General features: G+C 45.6%; 1 protein-coding gene across 2 annotated transcripts in view; it reads right to left on the reverse strand.

Annotated features, from left to right (window-relative positions):
- LOC138515885 (neuropeptide FF receptor 2-like) overlaps nt 1-23,277 on the reverse strand; it is a 620,178-nt gene that overhangs the window by 159,193 nt on the left and 437,708 nt on the right. The window contains exon 1 of one of the 2 annotated variants that reach the window (XM_069630643.1): nt 12,879-13,463. The exons of the other annotated variant lie outside the window; for it this stretch is intronic. Coding sequence (XP_069486744.1) covers nt 12,879-12,880 — 2 coding nt within the window. The 5' untranslated portion in view covers nt 12,881-13,463. Of the gene's footprint in view, nt 1-12,878; nt 13,464-23,277 lie in introns of those variants that run through there. 2 annotated transcript variants of the gene reach the window in all.

Genomic DNA, 23,277 nt, shown 5'->3' on the forward strand with positions numbered 1-23,277 from the left:
TATCTGGTTAAGAGAGATCCTAGTGTTCCTTTGTTTTATATCTTGCCGAAGATTCATAAAACATTATTGAATCCTCCGAGTAGACCAATAGTTTCGGGAACAAATGCAGTACTGGAACCTTTGGCCAAATTTGCTGATTCCTTTTTAAAAGGACATGTTAGCAAAATGAAATCCTATGTCCAAGATTCTATGGCTGTCATCAAGTTGATTGAAAATTCGCATTTCGATCCCCATGAGGATATTCTTGTAACTCTGGACATTGTCTCCTTATATACCAAAATTCCCCAGTCATCCACTTTGGACGTTATCGAGGAGTTGTTGGTAACTAAACGCAGCACCGGGATGACACCTAATTCTTTCATTTTATGGTGCACGGAGCTAGCTTTGACTGAAAATTATTTTCAATTTGATGGCCGGTTTTACCAACAGGTCCATGGCACTGCCATGGGCTCGGCTGTGGCACCATCTTTAGCCAACCTTTATGTGGATTTTGTAGAGCACATGAGTATTTATAGCGAACAGAATGTCTTCAAAGAATGTATCTTGTTGTGGCGTAGGTACATTGACGATGTACTGTTAATATGGCATGGCGACGAAACCACTTTACAAACTTTTTTTCAGTGGTTGAATGGGATTAACCCTTTTTTGAAGTTCACCATGAACTTCCAGAGGGAACATATAGATTTTCTCGATCTGACCATCTATTCTAAACCGTGCAGCAATGTATTGGGATTGAAACCTTTTCACAAAAGCACGGATAGGAATTATCTTCTCAGATATGACAGTTTTCACCCCAAGGCCCTTAGGGATAATCTCCCTTTCGGAAAATTTCTCCAACTCAAGCGGAACAGCAGTGACAAAGAAAGGTTCGAGTTGGAAGCCTTATATTTGAGTCATAATCTGATTCAACGTGGATATCCCACGAAAATTGTTAAGAGATCTCTGAAGAGGGCCTCCAATAATCACCGGGAGGCCTTGCTAGAATACAGACCGAAAACCAGCTCTTCTGAGTCAGACTCTCTAGTTTTCGTGAGTACCTTTAACGATCTTTCCAACCAGGTGGTTAAGATTGTTAAAAGACACTGGCATCTGTTACCGCATACTAAGATACCAGTGTCGACCCCACGATGCGCCTTTTAAAGGGGTCGCAATGTTAAGGAGATGGTGTGCAGAAATGACATCAGTAATAAGCTTAACAAACAAGCCACCATCACTCAACAGTGGGGGTTACCTAAACTGAGGGGACATGCCCCGTGTGGCATGTGTGTGTGCTGTCCCCTGACTAGACGTACCACCGAGGTGGATATTGGACTTCCCAGACTCTGGGAACAAAGAAGTTTCACGAATTGCAATTCGAGTTTTGTAATATACGCCATCTGGTGTCCTTGCCATAAAATGTACATCGGTAAAACCGACCGAAGAATCAAAGTAGTATCAGCGAACATAAGAGCTGTATCAGACTTAGGAATTTAACAGCCCCGATGGTAGGACATTTTATAATGCGGAACCACAATTGTGAGGATCTGAGATGGACCATACTAAAAAAGATTACGATTACCAACAACGCTTCTGTGGATAAATAGACTTTATCAAAGGAGGAGACTAAACTTATTTTTTTGAGTAAAAGCCATGTGGTTGGCTTAAATGAGGCGATAGATTGGAATTTTTAATCCAGAATACTCTCTCTGATTGGGTTGTAGCCTGATATTCAGATTGATGGCTCGTTTGGCCTCATTGATGGTTACCATCTTGCCCCCCCTGATACATGATCGGAATGTGTTTTTTGACGTGTGTTGTATTGACACATGCTTTAGCTTTCCAGGACTGATAGGATTGATTATGTTTATATCCTATAATGCACTGTAGGAGTTTTCTTATGTACACACTTGTATCCAACCCATGTTGGTGTTTTTCTTCCTGCTCTCCGCGTGCTATTTTTTCCCGTCCCCCGCTTGTCCTTTTCCGACACTCACGGGTCTTCCATCTATACAATCGAGGTGTATGGTTATTTTGACCAGCGGTACCTTGCTGGTTGAATATCTGGCCGTGCCTCCTTTGAGCCTGTTGGGGGGCGTGCCTCGCCGGTTCGGCTCGCGTTACGTGCGAGTCACGTGTGTGCCACATGACAATACCGATTGGATTTACGCGGCCACCCTGGTTGTCTGTCGGAAGATAGTCATTGAGGTAAGAGTGGCTCCAGGGATAGTTCCCTTTGAAATTTCGCTGCATGCGTAAGACATTCTCGCATAAGTGCGGATATTATGTTATTTTTTTGTCGGAAAACAGTCACTGAGGTCAGAGGGGTTTTAGGGACAGTTCTCTTTGCAATTCCGCTTCATGTGCAAGACATTCCCGCCTAAGAACGGTTATTATGTTATATTTCTTTCTGACTTCGCAGCCGTATAGATCTGTAGACAGAGGACACTCGGCATATTCTTATAGCCTCCATTCGTGTGATCTGTCCCTTGTTCAAGACCATTTAGCGGTGAACGTGCATATGGGATAGAGGTCGAGTTCATGTGTGTATATAATCATGACATGCTTCATGTATTAGGTTTTTTAAGCAGATATGTGATTCTGGTACCCGTAATCTTATGGGACACTTGACAGATTAACCATGGTTTTCTGATCCATTTCTCTCTGTGGTTCTCTCCCTTCTGTCCCAGAATTCTATACCTTTATGGTCACGACTAACCTTGTTGCCGTGGTCTATACTACTGTATTAGAAGAGTCCTATCGTGACACGGTCGAGACTCATGCAGAGATTGAAAAGAGTTTGACCACTTTACATAGGTGAGCTTGTTTTCCGTTAGGATACTTGTGCACTAAGGAAGTGTATGGTGTGTACTGGCATTTTTGATGGGGATCACTTTAATTTAGTTGCCCTCCAGACATTACGCTAATACGGAAGACTGTTCATGTTGATCTCTATGGATTCACAGAGTGTATGGCTTCTCATTTTGTTTTTGTTTTCCGCCTCCGCGTTTACAGACAGGTATCAAGTTGCCATCACTCATGTACTGAACACAGGTTGAGGCTTTTTCTTCTAAAAAATCAGTGCCTGGACGCAGGGTGATTTTGTGGTGACGCGGTGCCCCCATCAGTGTGATATTGTGGGTTACCCTCGTTTGGGTACTTCCATTATAAAATCACAGAATACGAAATGTAAGTGTTTTCGAAATGATTACTCTCACTGTGGTATCTTTTTCATCCCGTGGGGTCCGGGTTTTATCGACTCCGGGTAACTCGAGGTCTCACTCCTCGGTGAGGTATTACTTAGTTGATTTTGAGTGTCTAAGAGGTACCACGAGGTGTTGGTGATGGTGGATAGATTTTAGAGGCACCAATTCATTATGGTGTCTTCTGTTGGTCTGTGGATTACGGTCCGCTTTCTGTTTCCATTGTTGAAGAGAGTTGAAAGGTATTAATAACCTAATCTACGCCACATTTACTGAAAATACGATGGCAGTAATGGTCAATCATGTAATTTGAGCATTTTAGCCTGATTGACTCAGTGTTCTTTTGTTTGCATTTAGGTGTGCTCTGTTGGTGTATTCTACATATTTCCTTCTTCTCTATGTACAATCCATCTGACTCCGCTGGACCATAGTGCCCCTGAAGAATTTCTGTCTACTGGATGTTATACAGAAAGAAACATGTCGGGTTGGGGATGTTTTGTTATTTGTGAGCAAAATCAGAAGTCAAATCCACCCGAGCCAGGAAAGTCCATAATAACATGGAATAGGCTCTTAGGTGTCATATTTATGGTTCGTACTAACAAAGGATTAGATATGGTATAATGATGTTTTATATTGTTTGAGGTTTTACTGAGGATAAATTGTTTTATCATTGTATGGATTGTGAATGATTTTCTGAATGATTAGTGTATGTATGTGGTATGGTTGTAGTGTGGTTGGATGTGATTTACGGATGAGAATGGTGTATCAGATCAGTCCAATAATGAATTGTAGGGATTGATCTACATGAAATATTGCTGATACTAATGTTGTTGTATGTTTTTTACTAAAATATGACTTTTTCTAGTGATTTATTTAATAAATGTTAATAAATAACAAACACTTAATTGATTGAGCGTCTACTGGGTTGAATTTAATTGTTTCACCTCATAGAATTGTTATATGATAGACGCATGTACTTCACGGTTGTTGTATGTACTCAGAATTCAGTATGAGTATGTAGGTTGTGTAACTACACCAACAGTGGTCACCGGAACACTTTACTACTCTGACCTTTTATGTTAATTTTGCGCATGTTCTATCCAGGCCAGGTCACAGTATTTGGATATTCCTGGTATCCCCTGTTATTCTAGTTTTTGGCCGATAGATAGTAGCCACAATAAGGGAATGGCTAGGAGAGAGAGAGAGTCTGCAGAAGAGTCATTCGAAAGAGGAGTAGGCTTGCATAGGAATGACAGAGGCAGGAATCCACTCAGGGAAGATCAGAGAGGATTTTGTAGCCATCAGGCAGGAAAGTGTCAAAGCATGTGACAGACCGAGGACATTGAGGCCAAGTTCCTGCAGGAGGCGGCAGATGTCGGAGGAGTGTTTGACAGCTGAGCGAGAGTTAAGAGTGGCAATATAGAGAAGGTTGCCATCCTTGAAGGACTTCCGGGGAGGGGTACACAGAGGTACGCCCTGCGGATGTGTAGAAGGAGCACGAGGGGGGCAGAAGAGGAAGGAGGAGAGGGCAAGGTAGCTAAGGAGGAGGCAACGGGGGAGGCAATGAAGATTTGGGGGGAAGAGAGGGGACAGCAGGAGAAGAAAGGAAATTGATGAGGCGCAGAAAGTGTCTATCGAAGAGGAGAAGGTTGGCCTGAGAGCCTTGGACCAGGACGCTGCCATTCACATAAACATTAATGATGACCTTAGAGGACTGGAAGGAGGCCAGGAGTGCCCCCCACCGAGTGCCACCATTAATGGGAGAAGAAGAGAATGGAGAGAGCACAGAGACCATATGTAGGGTCTATAGATCTGGCGAGGGAACAACAAAGAGGATGTTGGTGAAAGTTTGCCTGGAGGAGGCGCTGGTATAGGTGTCAGCGATAGGGAGGCCTGGGTTGGAGACCAGGATGTCCTTTTTAAACTTCTTCCTTCCAGATTTAGGGAGTAGGGCAGGATAGTCGATAGAGAAGCAGTTGGAAAAAATAGGAGAGACACAGAGCACCATAGAGAGCGATGAGACCGGATAGAACATTTTGAGCTAGATCATTTTGAGCTAGATGTTCTAATGACTGGATTCATTTGTCTGCAATTAGATGTATCCAGTAATATGGTCGCCAAAATATCGCAGTTTTTACAAAGAATCGCTGCAAAAAGGCTGTGGTGTAACCAGGTAAATGTTTTTCCATTATACCACACAAGAGGATCAGGGGTTGCGGGTGGTGTCCCCTGCTCCCCATCTGAAATATAAAGGGTCGAGGGTTGCAGGGGTGTCCCCCGCAATCCATTACATGGATTGCAGGGGCCACACCACAGCCTTTTTGCTGTGATTTCTCTTTAACCCCCAATTTTCGCAGCAACTTTATTACATGGAACCTTAGATGGTATCCAGTAATATGGTCACCAAAAAATTGCAGTTTTAATAAAATATCACAGCTAAAAGGGTGTTGTGTGACCCTGTAAACGTTTTTCCATTATACCACACAAGGTGGATCGGTGGATGACGGGGTGTCACCTGCTACTCTTGCGTGGTGTAATGGGTCGGGGGTTGCAGGGGTGTCCGCCACATCCATTACATGGATTGCGAGGGCCACACCACAGCCTTTTTGTTGCAATTTCCTTTTATACTGCTGTTTTGCAACTTTATTACATGGAACTGATGCTAAGGTTAGCGTTAAATTACAGGCAGTGCTTTCTGTGCATTCATTTCTTATAAATAATTTTCTAGGGAGGTGTTATCTGGCAGTGGGCTCTATAAAAAAGATAATAATGTGATGGCGAGAATCGTAATCTCTGTGAGGCCCCGTCGAAACATGGGGAGCCAAATCAGAACATGGAACAGGTGCATACCAAACAAAGCTTTAGTGATCTACATCACCATAAAGAAGTGTCGGGGCAATGTAGCCACCTGGTTGTGCGGCTCAAATATCGAAATTTCAACAATGCTGTAGCCTAGTATTGTGCCTGTTCACTTTTTAGTACTTTTATTTCACACAGGCCTTCTTCAGGCCATATAGCACTAACATTGCATCCAACTATACACAATCAAATAATATGGAAGAAATAACAGTGTCTCATCTTGGTAAAAACATTAAGAATCACAGAAAATTGCTGTATGATTAGTCATTAGGTATTGGCTGCATATTATTTACAGTACGTAAACTCATTTCAGCTACATCCAGAATAACATTCTCATGACCTTTAAAAAATGGGATGGTTGATAATAAAGCTATTTATGATCACTTTACTGTTAGTGATTCTACCCTTTTCTTTTGTCCAGTATTTATAAGAACAGTGGTGCACACAACAGATCTTGCAATCAGCGTACTATTAAAAACGAGGTTGTAAAATGCTGCCAGTTTACAGATTATTGAATGTATTCATTTATTTATTTTCTGCTTCAACAGAATCCAGTCCTTCAATAGAGCAGAAGATAGTGTCAGAAGGCTTCCTCTTACACGACTTGCTTCCAGTGCTTTTGTCCCTTTTACCCTCTGTACATTTGTTAACACATTGGGCCTCATTATAGGTTTGGCGGTATCCTTGCCAGTAAAACCGGCAGGCTGCCGCCATACTTCCAAAAATGTCTGGCGCCCACGAATGTGCAATTACCGAGGCATTCCAGCCCTGCCAGACCCGGTATTTGCCCATTTGCAGGTGCCGGAAAAAGAAGCTCCCCATTGCCATTCTGCCCCATAGGTCTCAATGAGAATGGGGAGGTCGGATGCACCGGCACCGTTTGCAACGGTGCCGATGCGTCCGACATGCTGTGCTCGCGGGTGCCTTTCTGACCGCCAGGTCCGACCTGGCGGGCAGAAAGGCACCCGCGACCACAACTCGTAGTTTGCCGGTCGGGGATCTAACATAGAGTTTAAAAAGAAGGTGGGGAAGCTTACCGGTACCGTAGTTCCCACACCGGCAAACTCATAATGAGGCCAATTGTATTTTAAGAACATAACAAAGCTGGTATTGTTATTTGAAAACTCCAAAAATATGCTGAAATCATTATGGTATCTTAAAATATAGAATGAGTAAATTTTGTCTTCGTTATGCACTTTGTTGGGTGAATCAAACAGACCAGTTGCCGACTGGTGCACAAGTTCAGAACTTCCTTTCTTAAATCCAATCTTCACTGGCAAACTTTCAGATGTGGCCATTAACCTTTCTGTCATTCGCCAATATCTGACAATATTTGTTGACCGGAGCCACTTATCTAGCTACATGCTGATGTGTTTAAAATAAAATGAGAACATAATCATTGTCTGCTCTACAGCCCACCTTCCCTGATGAAACAACCTATCCATTGCATTCACAATCTTAACACAGTCTCCTGTACTTACAGAGCCATCAGTAAGAACCACAATGTTCATCAGCCCTTGGAAAGATGTGCGAAACAACAGCCTACTAGAAAGACCTGAAGCAAACAAACCAATTATTACACTGGGCCCACCAGAAAACTCACCAGATCAGCAACTACGCAACTTTCCAAACCTTCACAACTGAGTTAACTCAGCTGTAGCTATCAACACACCAAAAAGAACCTCAATAAATAGTTTACGCCAAACCTATACCACAAGAACAAAGAGAATAGCAAACTGAAAAAAATCATGAGGAAAAACAACTTGATATCAGACAAATGTGCCCTTTAGCAATAATTACACCTCTACAGGGCAGAAATCATCAACGCCAAGGAATCAAAAGCACCAAATCGTTATAAGACAGTCAACATGAGGTGCTAAAGATCATCCAATAAGTCACAGACCGACAGCCTGCAACACAACCACAACTGCTATTGAAGATCTTTGCAACAAGACTGTGTAACACTTCATTATAAGCATCCTATACGCATTCCTTCCTACCATGCTCCCCTCACTAAGTGCCAGTGCTTAATTTGTGCCGGTGTTGGCCGGTGGCCAACCCCAGCACAGTTTTTTTCAACACCGGAACTCTTTCTACAGCTGTTGAGCTGCCCTTGCTCATGTTCGGCCCTAATGGCTTGCAATGCAAACCGGTTAACAAGGCCCCCGTCCTCAAGTTGCTGAAAAGTCAACACTTTCCCAGCTGGGCCGTCCATTGGCAGAGGTGCAGGGGCTGTCAGTCAGAGGTGAGGAGTGAGAAGGGGAGGGGGCAGGGAGAGACTGGATGAAAGCCAAAGTCAGGAAGCTACTGGAAGGACAGGGGGCAGGGCTCTGCTGGGCCTCATTGCTGCAGGGCACGAATGTTGAAAAGCAGCTTGTGGGGCCGCGGCTGCTTTGGCCAATCAGCCTTGGGTCAAAGGGTTTCGCTGTTTAGTGGTGCTTCTGCATGCTTCGTGAGCGCTGGCAAACATCACTTGACACACCCTGGATGAACTTGTAAAAGAATGTCTCCAGAATGGCAGGGCTATCTGTCATCCCTCTAATCTGAAGTCTCCTGCACTCGACCCGTGATCCTACAGTGTTGCACTTGCTCGTTGATTTTCTGAGCCTTCACTCAGCCCCTCTCAGCCCCTGGTCATGCAAAGAAGTTGTAAACTGAGATGAGGTAAAACTAAGAGTCGTGCCAGGCAGCTTACGGGCCAGTATTTTGCTGTAATGTGTGCGCGTGCAGAAGCAGAAAATGTCATATGTTTAAAAAATGCTCTGAATACCAACTTAAAAGAAATCCTGTTTCTGTGTGCCTACTAAGCACCACCTGCCTTTCAAATGGCGTTTTAAGTTTCTATAATTGAAAGTACCATGCAATCTGTGCTTAATTAATGTAATGTACTGTTTATATTTTAACCACAGCCATGCCACTTTCTGCCCAGCTATCCCCAGTACTCAGAGTAGGATATGCCCCAGACCAAGTCGAGAGGAGCTTTGACTGTCCTACACTAGTTTTCCAACCGGAGCAGTGTTTATTCCCAGGGCAAGCGGTACCCACCTATTGCTGGATGCAGGGCTAGCCCCCTCCCCCTCTCAGTCTGGCAGGGGGATTGGGAAAATGCAGCTAATTGAAAGGACATGCCGGCTCGTGCTCACGTCTTGAATCCCCTGCTTTTACTCACTGAGCAACGGATGCCCGCCCTGCGGAATTTATTTGAGACCATTGAATATATTCTAAAGTTCATGAACATATCCAAAAGACTCTTGTGGTTTGCGATCTAGTCTAATTATTTGTTATGTGACAAATGCAGGCTTTTTCATAGGCATGCTTGACATTTGCTTAGGTTATATTAAAAAATTATAAATGCCGGCTGACTTTTAAAGCTATTTACTCTGCTGATGCATACACACACTGAGCTATCCCTACCTCGATTAAGTTTGTAAAAGCGGGCCCGTGGGAGCTGGGAGCCTTTCTTTTGCTGCATCTTGAAGTTCTTCTGGGCAGATGCACCGAGCAGCAAGGCCTGCACTGTTGTCTGGAGTGCTCCGAATTGATTCTTAAACCGGCAGAGGCTGGCATGCCTGCAGAGCGTGTGCTCACAGAGCTGGGCTCCAGTGTCCGTTTAAACATTCCTGTCTGCCTTCAGCTTGCGTCCCCCCGCCGCACCTCTCCCCATTTTAGCAGATGGGGAAACGCTTCTTTTCGTCCTCCAAAATCCACTGCAGCCCCAAGGCAGGCCGGCAGAGGATTGATGCTCACAGGCCTTCCCTGAGACTATATTGGAAAAATAAAAGGGTCCTTCTCCTTCTGAAAGCTTTACCCAAGGTGGGTGTGCTTTCTTTTCGTTGTGCCTCTCCCTTCCTAGAGGCTCCTTATATCCCCCATTCTCCTTTGTTATTCTATTGGGGGCACCCTGATGTTTTCCCTCTCACCTGCTAGTTTAGTTTTGCCATGTTGCCATGGTGATTTACTGTGGAGGCATTGCGGCTGCCCTCCCACTGTGTGAGCCTCTTCTCTGCCCCCACCCTACACCTAACCCCCATACCCTTTTATAATGCCGTCCGTGGTGTCGCCCCTGGGGCCTGTGGCCTAATTCGTGTTGGTCACAGTACAGCATTTTGAAATCGAGTCAAAACGTGCAGCAGTGATTTCGAAATCCGTTCTTTTATCTTTCTCATCCTTCAAGTGAATAATACAAACACTGTTTGGGCATTTTGTTTTGTCATTGTGCTTGACGTCCACACGGCTAAGAGGTACAGCTTGACCCCGAAAAGAAGTGAAGTGGAACGTGGAAATTGCAATTTAAATGTGTTGGTGTAGTTTGAGGTGCTTATCTTGTTTACTGCTAAGGTGTTACTCTCCTGCTCATAATTGAGGATGATTGTACTTCCTTTCAAGTCTGTCATTTTAAATATCATCACCTCAGAAGGGGCCAAAAACCATATTTAAGGTCAATGTAGGACGGATGCTTCCTTTAATTGCTTTAAAACGTGTATGTTCTCTTTTGCTTTAATGCACTTGCATGGTGCTAGATTAGACTCTGGTATGCATGTAAAGCCAAAACCCTTTTCAGTAGTAACATGCAAACAGCAGGATTTCTATTCATGTAACTGCATTAGCTATGCCCATTCCAATAATTGCTGGTGTATAATGACATCCAGAAACTGCCCCATAGCCATGCTAGTCATGCTCGTTACTTCGCCATAGCCATGCTAGTCATGCTCGGTACTTCGCCATAGCCATGCTAGTCATGCTCGTTACTTCGCCATAGCCATGCTAGTCATGCTCGGTACTTCGCCATAGCCATGCTAGTCATGCTCGGTACTTCGCCATAGCCATGCTAGTCATGCTCGTTACTTCGCCATAGCCAGGCTAGTCATGCTCGTTACTTCGCCATAGCCATGCTAGTCATGCTTGGTACTTCGCCATAGCCATGCTAGTCATGCTCGTTACTTCGCCATAGCCATGCTAGTCATGCTCGTTACTTCGCCATAGCCATGCTAGTCATGCTCGGTACTTCGCCATAGCCATGCTAGTCATGCTCGTTACTTCGCCATAGCCATGCTAGTCATGCTCGGTAATGCTGAGACAAACAATGAGTGACATGAATATGCCCGGGCCTGCATGCTTTCAATTTGTTTTAAATTCCGGAATATGGTGCTCTTCGCTGTTGTCAAACATTTGCATAGCATATTTAATCACCTACTTCAAATGAATGATTTTAAGGGCTGGAATGTTGTTGTTAGAACAATGTAATCGTTTTGCTCCAGACATCTTTGTATGTTAGCACACTAGCATATATTGTCAAGGCCAACAATAAACCAGTCAGTCTCCAAAAAGGCCGGCCTGTGAGGGCTGCTGGCTGATCAGTATCTGAACCCTCCCATTAGAGAAGGGACGCAGCCTGACAGGGAGGGAAACGTGCCACAGTGCGGGACAGCCACGAGGGAAGCTACATGATCTATTCCATCATGTTTACTTTTAGCCCATTTGAAGTGGAATAGCAATGCACATGTCTGTTTATAAGTCAGTTGCTGATATGTGATTTGTTTACAAGCGAATTATGTCACAGCTGCACTGACTGTGCCTAACCCAGGGGTGGAAGTGGAAAAAAGGAACTATTGGTACTATGACTGCAATTTTATCCAAAAAGAAGGGAGTGGGATGTGCTAAAGACTCCAATCAAGCAGTCCCACTAAGTCAGTGCCTTGTCTGGGATTGCTCAAGGGAAGCCCTTATTTATATATTTGTATGTCCAGTTTGTGTACTCTGGATGACAACCCTTATATAACACCCCTCTCTTAGAATCCCCCTGACCCCACTGAGCCAAGAAGTAAGTTTTTTTTGCACATTTAAAAGGTTTATTTGAGAATTAAACTATATATATATATATATATATATATATATATATATATATATATATATATATTGCACTTTTATAATAAATTAATAATTGATATCACACTTAGACATATGACAGTGAGTGATCAACAATGGATGATGTGATTCTAGCACACTGGTTAATTACTTAGGAGTAGTATAGAGGATAAGGTAGCTGAGAATGCTTTATATGGTACAAGGAAATGCAAGGTGGAAACGAAGCAACACAGGAATAAACTTGATATGATTTCAGCAAAACATAATATAATCACTTTTCCCCTTTTGGCAATTCACCCCCCTTCCCTATATGCAATGTAAGGAGGTGGAAGTGACACACACAGTTCTCAGGAATACACACAAATGCAATACAAAGTTCCAGTTCCCCCAAGCGAGCTTAGAGGAAAACAGGTATGATTTTAAACACAGGCAAAATCCCTTAAATGTGGTATGCAATGAAGTGAAAAATATGCTAAAATGATTTTAATTCCCTCTAGAGGTTCAGGGTGGGTGACAGTTACTTTGTATTAGTTCAGGATCACTTTAGCAATGTTCTATGAATGATTATCAGGTTGCAAACAAATTTCAGCAAAGGAAAGCAAGACGCTGCTATTTTGACAAGTGAAGAAATTGAGCCAAATCGCAAATCGCGGCAATTTTTCCGAGTGCATCGAGCGCGATTATGGAAAAACTATAAGGAGTAGGTTCATTGGAAAGCTTAGAATTCCAGCTTTGAAATAAAAGTTACATCTCGCTTCTACCACAAACGGTTCAAGAGATACGGACGATTTTGTGAAGGTAGTTTTTCGGAAATGAAATTTTAAAGTTCAGAATGACAGATGACAGTTTTTCAGCTTTGAATCAAAAGAAGGGACACAATTTCTATGATGCAGTTCTCAATAGGTTAAAATAGTTTGAATTAGATTATTTTAAACTAAGAGATTGGGTTTTGCACAGTTCTGGCTGAGTACTCACATTATAATTTTGAAAGGAATGGGCCTCCGTCCCCGATCTAGTCAGGTTTGGCTGGACTCCGGTACTGGTTCGGCGCACAGCGATCTGGGTCAGCTCTCAGTACTGCACAGCGATCTGGTTTGGGTCTGGTCTCTCTGGATAATTCTGCCTTCTGGGTCTGCTACCGGTTCTGGCAAAAGTTCTTGTCTCTGGAGATTGATGGATTTGAAGTCTGGAGTCTCTGGATGTGATGTCGTCTGTCAGCGTGATCCGCAAGGAAATGGAAATTGAAAGTCCCCACCTGTCCTCCTTTTATGTGTTTAGAAAGTGGGAGGGTCGGCTCATCTTCTATGCCCAACCCACTCAGGGTTCTGATAGGCCAAAGGATTCTTTGGTCCCTGATTTGAGAAAGGGTAGTGTGTAAGAGTGATGTCAGCCATTTACGATCTATTGAAGAAACGCCCCCTTGCTTTTACCTTAGAAATTATTTTTCATAACTACACATATTTCCCAGATACACAGTTGTTTGACATTACATGTACATATTACAGATTACTTATGGTCCATGCTTGTTCAACTCTGATCTTCCTAAGAGCTTGCATTCAAAAAAGACAACTTATTTTCATTTTTATTTGATTTACCAATATCGGACGTTTACCAAAAATGGCACACATGTACACCGCCTTTCTACCCATATTCCAGTAAATGTTCATTTTTCTAGCATGAACCCCGTGTCTGCAATCTCCATAATTCATGGGGTTTTGCCTCAGAACATCGTACGGAATTGAGTTTAGACTCAAGTTGTAGGTACAATATCCATTTTAAGGATCTCCAAATTGTACATTTCTGTCATCTGGTTACAATTATTTATCAGTGTTTTTATAAAACATATATTTGCCTTCAATTCAATTCACTTCAGTGTTTGGGTCCGCCCCCAGAAACTTGGGAGTCCGGGATCACATGTCTCTTCTGCCAGGCAGAGATCTGTTTACAGTCCGCACCCAAATTAACATACCCCATTCAATTGCAAGAGTCTACTGTGTCGGCTGAGGTCAGCAGGCCAGGGGGCCACTCTGCATTTGGCTAGCATGTCCATGTGACCTCCTGCCTTCTTGTGTGGAGTTCTGAGGTGAGAAGGTTTCCCAGCCTCTTGGACTGTTAATTGAATCAGCCTGTCTTCTGTGAACCGCAGGTGTTCATGAATTTTGATTAACCAAAAGGCTTTAAAGTTTCCAGCTGGCTCAGGATCCTTTGGCAACTCCTGAAGTACAGTTCTACTGTCAGAGTTTAGACCGCTAGCGCCGGCTTGTGTCCAAAGCTGGTACTGCACCCATTATTTTTAGGAGTTGTCTTGAATTTGACAGCAGGATTTTGCTTGACAGCTCTAATCCTTGCTGCCATTATTTGATGGGCATCCTTACAGTAGAGTGGTGATGTGGAACCCCCACAAGAAGGTTGAATCTTTAGAGTGGTCTTGTGCCCATGATTTTAGCAACTTGTTGACATCAATTAAAAACGGATTTTGAACAAATTGAAATGGACATTTTGAGCTTGCACTTCAGAGAAACAGCAGTGATTTCAAGGCGCTTTTGATCTAACAGGCACTGCTATTTTTCCTTTGGCACCACCTTTCACCCCTGGCGCTTCTGGTCCATCACGCTTGCACTGGTGGGTGGCAGGTTAGGCGACCATTTTGGTGTGCACAAAACTGCGCAGTTCTCCTGGTTCTGGGATAGAATGATGGGCAGCGGCAGCTCAATCCCCACATCTACCCAATCTATTGGATCACTTCATGAGAATTGTGGAGTATGTGTTCAGTATGGACCTGCAGGTGAACTGAGTAAATATATCTTGGTCACAAAGGGTGTCCGCCTGGGGGGATTTTTGCCTCCCCTTCTTTTTAAACTCTATGTTAATTCCTGAGCTTCATACTTCGAGTCTACTCGGACCGATGTCTCTCGTTGTGGGGCAAGGAGACTGCCAGCTCTACGGTACAATGATTATGATTTTCTCTTTGCAAGAACTCCAAGATCCTTACAAATGCTGGTGGAGGAATATTACTCATATATGAAGTCTAGGCATCTAAAGGTAAATTTGGCGAAATTCTTTGGTTTCCGCCCATGGTCTTGGACGGCCAGCAGGTTTCTCGCTGCCTGTCCTTTGACTACTTGGGCCTCAGATTCTGCAGCAGGTTGACCTGGACTGATCACATAGCAGAGCAAGGTGTGAAGATGCAGCAGATTGTAGGCAGTATTTTTAGATTTGCAAGGATGCTGAAACATAGCTCAGTCAAACACATGCTAGCAATTTACAGGGGTAAAGCGATTCTGGCAGGGTGTTATGGTTGTAAGATTTGGGGCTACGGTAAGCTAGAATCTGCAAGAAGCTGAAGATTACTTTCTCAAGTGACTGCTTATGGTCCCGCTTGCTACTGCTGTTTATCCAGTCCAGATTGAAACTGCTACTACCTACATGACTGACACCACCTTTTCGAGACCAATCCAAGAGTGGCAGGATCGGTGGCCTGGGAAACATTGGCTTCTAACTAAGGATTTGATAAGTAACATAATCTCCCTAGGGTGGCTTGTGAATATAAAGCTCACATTAAACAAATGATCTATGGCTTCCTATTTCGAGAATGCAAACACCATTGGGAATATCTCCAAAATGGAGCTTAAAGCAAAGCTTGTATATTACCTGGAAAACATCGGAGACGATGCTATGCTTTAAAAATTTCAATTTCAGGTTTAAAATGTACAATTTTAGGTGAGGCGGTATATTACGTTAGCTCCTGTAGAAGGCCCAGCAAGCTATCTTCTAAATGTTCATATAAATCAGCACAGGTACTTTCTTAGTAGAGCCAGATTTAATCTGTTAGCAGTCAGGACAGTTTCATATAAATGGACGAAGAATTCCACTGCAGGTACAAATACATGCTGTTCTCGTGGGGAAGTGGAGACTTTGATCCATCTGGCGTGATTCTGCCACCTTTACAATGATATAAGGAAATCAGAGTTGCTAGGGCTTCTCTGAATCAGTGGCCTGAGGCAAAATTTAATTGTATAGGGGTGGGTGGAGGGGGTGTGCGAGTCCTACAAACGTTTTAACTATTTTATGAATTGTATTGAAAGGAAGTCATGTTACTGACATTGTGCAGTTTAATAGGTTTTACTTTGTGATTTTTGTTTTGTTTTGACTGATGTGTTTATGTTTTATGCCTCTGACTTTATTATTATTAAAACGACTTCATCATCTCATGTTCAATGAGATAATCGGAATTGAACATGAGATGATGAAGTAGTTTTAATAATAATAAAGTCAGAGGCAAAGTCCAGGGAAGCGGTGTGCAGGTTCAGGTGCAGTGATCAGGAAGCAACAGGGGAACACGAAATACGGCCATCAGGAACAACAACAAAAAAACAGAAATACATGTCTAATTCGGAAGAGGAAAGCAGAGGAAGGTGGGAGACATGGATGTGGATCACGTACCCTGGCGTGTCTGCTTTGCCTGGGGGCCCTAGGTCACTGGCGAACCCACTGATGGCTCTGGTTCCAAGCCGGAGTAGGCCTCTTAGATGACAGCTGTGCCGGTGTGGAGCAGAGGTGGGAATGGATGATGAAGAGTTGAAATCCTTAGCCATACGCAGCTCCTGGCAGGCCAGCATGCCAGTGACAGCAATCTGTGATTGACAATGCTTCAGGCTGGCTTCCACCATCTGGTGACAAAGGAAATCCATGCAGTAGACCAAATGGTGTACTGCTGCTGATGAGGCACTGGCCGAAACACAAGATACCTGGCCTTGCCTGCAGGCATGCCCTTGGGCCAATCATGCATCCTACCTGGCCTGGACACAGGCCTCTGCATAAGCCAAAGCCGCTGCAGAGGCCTGCTCATGGACCAGTCAGGCCTCCTTCCTGGCCCCAGTGTTGGCCTCTGTAGCACCCTCTGTGGCAGATGATGCATGCTCTGTATCCAACCAGATGTCCTCACTGACCTCAACATAGGCCTCTCCAGTGGTTGCAGCTGATGCAGCAGCCTGTTCGCGGGCCAGTCAGGCATCCTCTCTGGCACCAGGCTAGGCCTCTGATGCCAGCTTCCTGGCAAGCAAAGAATCTTCCCTTGCCTGATCAGACTCCTCTGCAGCAGCTGCAGCAGCAGAAGAGGACTTCTCTTGAGCAAGATGAGCATCCTACCTGGCTTCTCGGTTTGCAACCTCTGCCTCTGGCTCCACCAACAGGTCTTCCCTTAACCATTTGGCAACCACCAATTCCTGGTGTTCATCCTCCAGCGACTGTTGGACATCCCCACACACTGGCCCTAGTGAGAAGCAGGTCTCCAGCATGACCTTCCCAGAGGACTCTCCCTGTGCCTGGGCTGCCTCCACTGTCACCGTCTCTCGATGATGTCTGAAAGAGGCCAGCAACAACAAGGGCAGGTGCAATGGTTACAGGATGTGGGATGGAAATGCTGGATGAATGGTTTGCAGGTGGCAGATGACCAGAGGTCCCTGGGAGATGTGCAGCACACTCCCTAGCTGCCCTTGGAAGTGATGGCTCCGCATGAGTATCAATGATGTCCTCCACTATCACCAGGGTGTCCCCACGCCTTAGAAGCAGGATATCACATGGGGCTACGGTGACACTGGCCATGGTGATGACAGTGGTCCCAGTGTCCTGCTCACTATAGACATGTATTTTTAGTATATGGCTTGTGTAGGGCCCGCCTTAATACTGTCAACTGTTGGTGGCAAGGTGTCCTGTGGAGCTCCTCTCTCCTCGATGTCATGCTCGACAGGTTGGCTTGCCCACTCCATTGTGTCATCAGCATCATCATCATCATCGCCTCCATCCTCCTCCTCCTCCTCCTCAGTGTCATCTCCATCCCTGTGAATGAGAAGGCAATGTCAGTGTTGCTGGTACATGTGGCAATATGAGGACCATTCACAAGTACAGCAATAGTGCTATGCAAACAGTGGGGAGTGCTTTACACAGTCTTCCAGGTGGTTATTTGTTGGAGTAATATGTACCCACAGTAATGGACATGTACATTGGTATGACTTGGCCATGTGCAATAGTACACTATGGGGAGTCTGCACGGCATTGACAGGGGCAGCTGGGCACTGTGTCATGGCAGAGTGATTAAGGAGGTATGGAACATGGCAATTGAAGGACATTCAGTCCAGGTTTCACATAACTAGCCCGATTTCACCTATCCTCTACCGTATGGTGATCTACACAAAGCTGTTATCAAGCTGCACAAAGCCACTCCATGTTGCCATGAATGGTGCAGTTGTGTGAATTTGTAGTCATGCCGCCAGGTGCCATTTTGAGACAGCCCTTCCATGCATACATACATGCCCCTTGAGTGAAGTTGGATGCTCATTTTCGTCCCGGATACCACACCCTTAGCCATTGTGGCAACAAGTAGGTCCATCCCATTTAGAGCATAGGTGGGGATTTGGATTGGATGACTGTAGCAGTCCAATGTCTCAGACATATGTCCATTGCCTTGGTATTTCATGCATATCCACATGCCTATGGTTGAGGAATGGTGGTGGTGGTGGGATGGGGGTGTAACTGCTACTCCCATCACATGGTTGTAATCCCCTATTTTACAGTTGATTACTCTGTAGTGTATTGGAGGCATGTTGGCACACATGGCTATTTTCTTGGTCATCTCTCCCATGTGTGCATGCAGGCGTGAATGCTGCTAAAAGATGATCCTCCCACCTTCCCTCATTACTCCGCCTTCAAACTGTGTCATCAAGCAGCCTTTTCATTTGTTTGTGGACATAGTGTGATGTGTGTGCTGTAGGCTTTTTCCACTGGCCATGTGTGTGAGAGTGTGATGTACAGCTGTGTGTATCAGTCACCTCTGGACTGCAGGATTCTGAATAGATGAGCATTTTGCCAGAAAATGTTGGCATGGTATTTTTGCATGTTCTGGCACTAATTTCACATTTGCATTCACATCCTTCAGTGCATGATGTGCTTCTTGGATTGGGTGTGTTATGTGGCTGGTGTGACTGTGTGTTACATTACTGGGTACGGCATATGGGCCATCGTGTGTACTCACACTGGTGGCATGCATACACAGAGTTGGAAATTTGTGGACCAGGGTATGTCTTGTGTATCTTGAGGGCATCTTTCCTTCCCCTGGTCTCAGAGCTTGTGTGTCACGTGACAGGGTGCACTTTGGACCTATATCATCTGATGGGAGGGATGCATGCATTCACAGCTCACTTCCAGGAAGGATCATGGCATGTGATTGTAGGTTCACGTATGTGTGTCCGTGGTCTCACCTGGATTGCTGATGATTGGGGGGGAGGGGCACTTTGTCACTGCCTGTGAACCTCGGTTGAATGTGCTGTGCTTGAGTTGTGCAGTGTGTTCAGGTGTGCAAACGCACATGCTCTGTCTTATGCAGTAACCATTTTTCTATGCATGGATGGAAATGTATGTTTTTGGACCCTGCCACTATCTGTAACACTCACCTGGTTCCCACGAGGGCGCTGGTCTAGTCTGGATTGCTGTGGCCTCTTCTAGCGTGATGCGCAGGACCCGGAACACCGATTGGACAGGACCTCCAAATCGTGCTTGCCTGGCCCGTAGGAATATCCTTCTGCAGATGAGAAAGGGGATTAACAGTCTGCAGAATAGTGTGCTAGCTCCCCTCTTTCCCCCTCCGTTCCTCTCTAACTTCCTCCAAACCCCGGTTTAAGCTCACCTTATGGTTTGGAAGGATGAACTCTCCATCCTGCTTCTGGTGCAGGGGCGCGCGTTCGTCCAGTTACTTCACTGGTTTTCAGAATGGCGCTGGCAAAATCCACTTGACTTTCCTGAGCGATGTGCCGTAAGTATGAAAGTTCAAAGTTCAAGTGAGGCCCCCTTTATGTTGTCTTTCTAACCTGTGATCTGTCCTTTATTTCAGGTGCAGAATGAAGGCGATGCGTTGAGGGGTTAAACTGCTGAGGTGAGTAGTGATGAGGGCGATCCCTCTAAATGTCCTTATCATTCCCCAGAAATGTCTCTTGTCCTTTCCCCATAGGGGCCGGGGTACGGTACCTGCCAACGGGGCGGCGCTGACCCGAAATGTGGAAGAAAAGCCGGTAAGTATTATGGTCGTTAATCAGGCTTTCCTTCTGTGTTCCTTCTGCTCACCTTTTGTTTCTTCCTCTCTCCCCTAGGTGCAGAGATGTGGCGTCCGATGCTGACAGCCGCGATGGAGCCGGGAGATGTCTCGAGGACAAGTGAGTGAAGCGTGGCGCTGCAGCGAGCAACGCAATACTTTTAAATGGAAGTCTTTCTTCAGGGATGCTGGCGAGAAGATTCCGGATGCAGGTAAGAAGTTTGAAATAGTCCTTGGTTTTCACCTTTCTCTTCTCTTCCTTCCTTGCAGGTCTTCCAGGTTCGAGGCGGGCGTGGCTGGAGTCCAGGAGCAGGAGCAGACACAGTGAGCGTTAAGCTGCAGGAAGCAGAACAACACGAAGCATGAGCTGCTGTCTGGGCGTGGCTTAAATAGCCTCCAAAGAAGTCCCAGGTATGTATCCTTCCCCAACTAGGTATGTATCCTTCCCTGGCCACGCCCGAGTGAAAAAATAGTCCCTATGAAAAAATAGTCCCTTTCAGGTCTCAGGGAGGCCTGAAGGGTGCAGCATGGTCTGCATCAGGTAAGTGCACAAAACACCTCCCTTTATGAGCCTGGCCCTATGGCGCCAGGACTGATGTCCAACATGAGCCTGGCGCCAAAGGCGCCAGGACTGAGTCCAAAGAGCCCCTATAAGGGGCCGCTGGGCTTTTACCCTAGGGCATGATGCCTGCTTCCCGGGGTGCTGGGCCTGGCCTGGTGCTCCGGGGGTAGGCATCATGACACTATCAGGCCGATGTCCTAGTGGTGCATTTATGGCCGTGCCAGGTCTGCCTATTGATGGTCACAGAGGGGTGCATCTCCGGGACATGCATGGTTGTTAAGGGTCGTGGAATTGTAATGAACTCTCATACAATTCACCCAAGAGGTGCTACATGAACATATCCCATGCATGTAGTAGACTCAGCCTCAGCCCCAGTCTCTACTCCTCCTATTCCCTCAAGGACACTGACGTCGATTACAGCCAGCGCCAGCTCCTCCATTGCTTCAGGCCAAGGAGTGGTGGTGGTGGCAAACGGATATCAGGACTCCTGCATCCTGGGGGCTCATACCTGCGGTGGCGAGGACCACGTTCACCTTCCACCATCGTTCATGCCCAGCAGGACATCGGAGTCCGTGTTCTGCGGCACCCCTGGTGCTGTTGGCCCCAGGTGCGTTGGGCCATGGCGCCTACATTCACGGAAGCTCTGCCTCGTTTCCCGACCCCTAACACAACTTTACGCACTGAGAAGACGATCACGTGTCCTTCACAATCACATTCACGTGATTCCAACATGGCGGTTACGTGATGAGGAAGTGTACAGAGATTTCCTACCATCTCCTTCATCTCCAAACAGCCAGAGGGAACAGTTAGGTCAAGAGCTGACATTGGCCATTCCCGCGGGTTGGTGTCTTTGTGTATAATTATTCCTTATAGTACAGTCTGTATACTTGCATATCTAACCCTGTATTTCCATTGTAGCCATCCGGGACCCGGTGTTCTCTGTTCCTGCCACCCATGGCCCCAATAACCGGTCAGCGAGTTTCTTGCTCTTCTCTGACTGGTACTTGGGGACGGAGGTACTCTAATCCACGTGGACTCAGATCTTGACATGGTGATCCTTCTCCTGTGGCCATGGCCTCTTCGCAGTGTTTTGCAACCAAATTGCGAACAAGACTCTTGAGGTCCTGTCAGAACTTCGCGGTGTGGCCCACCTTTGCTGGGTGTTGTTGCTATGGCATTAACATTTACCAAGATGGCCTTCCAGATCTTGGTGCACTGCCATATTGTGATCTATAGATGTGCAGGTCACCCTCATTTGTGACACCCTCTACCAGCTCCATCAGCTCCTCGTCTGTGAACTTGGTCCTGGATGTCCCAGTGTTGTTGAGTTGGGAAGTGTTGTTAGTTTGAGAAGTTGGCACACTGGTCAGACAGGGAGTTGCCAAGTGGTGGTGGACCCAGGAGCAGAGAATTGGCCAATAACTGGGATTTGGGAGACATCTGAGGATGTGACCCTTCTGGGGTAAGCAAGGGAGGTTCTAAGTGGTAGTGCATGGATTCTGGTGAATGGAGAAGAGGGTAGGTTGTGGGCAGTGATCTGGGGTCAAGGGATGTCAGGGGGTCCCGGCAGTAGGGGCTTTCTTGGGATCTTGGGGCCAAGGGATGTCAGGGGGGTTCTGTAAGGGGATGCCAGGGAGTCACTCGGGTGTCAGGGGGTCCTTGGGTCAAGGGATGTAAGGGGTTTCTGGGGGCAGGCAGTGTCAGGGGGACCTGAGTTCATGGTATGTCAGGGGTTTCTGGGGACAGGGGGTGTCAGGGGATGCTGAGGATATGGATCTCAGGGGTCCTGTGTTTCAGGGGTTCCTTTGGTCAAGGGATGTCAGGGGATTCTGGGGCAATTTGTATTAGTGGGATTTGGGGATGGGGGTCTGGGAGACCTGGGGTCAAAGGACGTCTGGGTCCTGTTGTAAAGTGATGGCAGGGTGTCCTGCATTCAGGATGTGGCAGGGGGTTCTGGGGACAGGAAGTGTCAAAGGATCCTGGGACCCGGGGCATTTTTTGTTTTTTGATTCCACAGTAGTTAACCCTTGCCTGGCCTTGCTGCAGTGGGACCGCGGGAGGAGAGGAGGGGCTGTTGGTGGGCCTTAGGCAGGTGGGGGCTCTCCTTCTGGTGGTTTCGCGGTTCCACTCGTGGTGTCCTTCCGATCTGGATGCCCGTCTGCTTGAGCGGATCCAGAAATGGATGTGAGGAGTCACAGCGTAATCACGCACTGTAAATGCCCAACGTAGTCGCCCCACAGTTATGTCTTACACAGGCTTTCACTCTCGAGTTTGGCATAAAAAGATAAAATTAGGCGTACACGCCACGGGTTTACACTGGCGTAAGCGTAAAAATTTACCGTGGCATAAATTATGGCGTGTCGAACATGACCTACAATTTCTCGCAACTAGTGGTTCTTCATGGGGCTTTTAGTAGTCCTGATCTACAATCAGGAATTTTCCCAAAAATGTTAATGTGCATTGGAGTGAAAATATGGACTCTTCACTTTCTGACATGTAGCAAAGTGCTGTTGGGAGATAACAGCACCACACAATGATCTAATAGAAATAGTAATAGTATTATTATTGTTATTGTTGTTGTTATTATATTATTATTATTATTATTATTATTATTATTATTATTATTATTATTATTTTGTTTTCATTTTCATTTGTTTATTTCGGATTTGTAAAAACAAGCCATCAAACAGCAACATAAAAAATGGTCACAGCCCAGGTCAACTAAATCC

Source organism: Ambystoma mexicanum, chromosome 6q (assembly GCF_040938575.1).
Source record: "Ambystoma mexicanum isolate Mex_15411 chromosome 6q, UKY_AmexF1_1, whole genome shotgun sequence".
Classification (NCBI taxonomy): Eukaryota; Metazoa; Chordata; class Amphibia; order Caudata; family Ambystomatidae; genus Ambystoma; species Ambystoma mexicanum.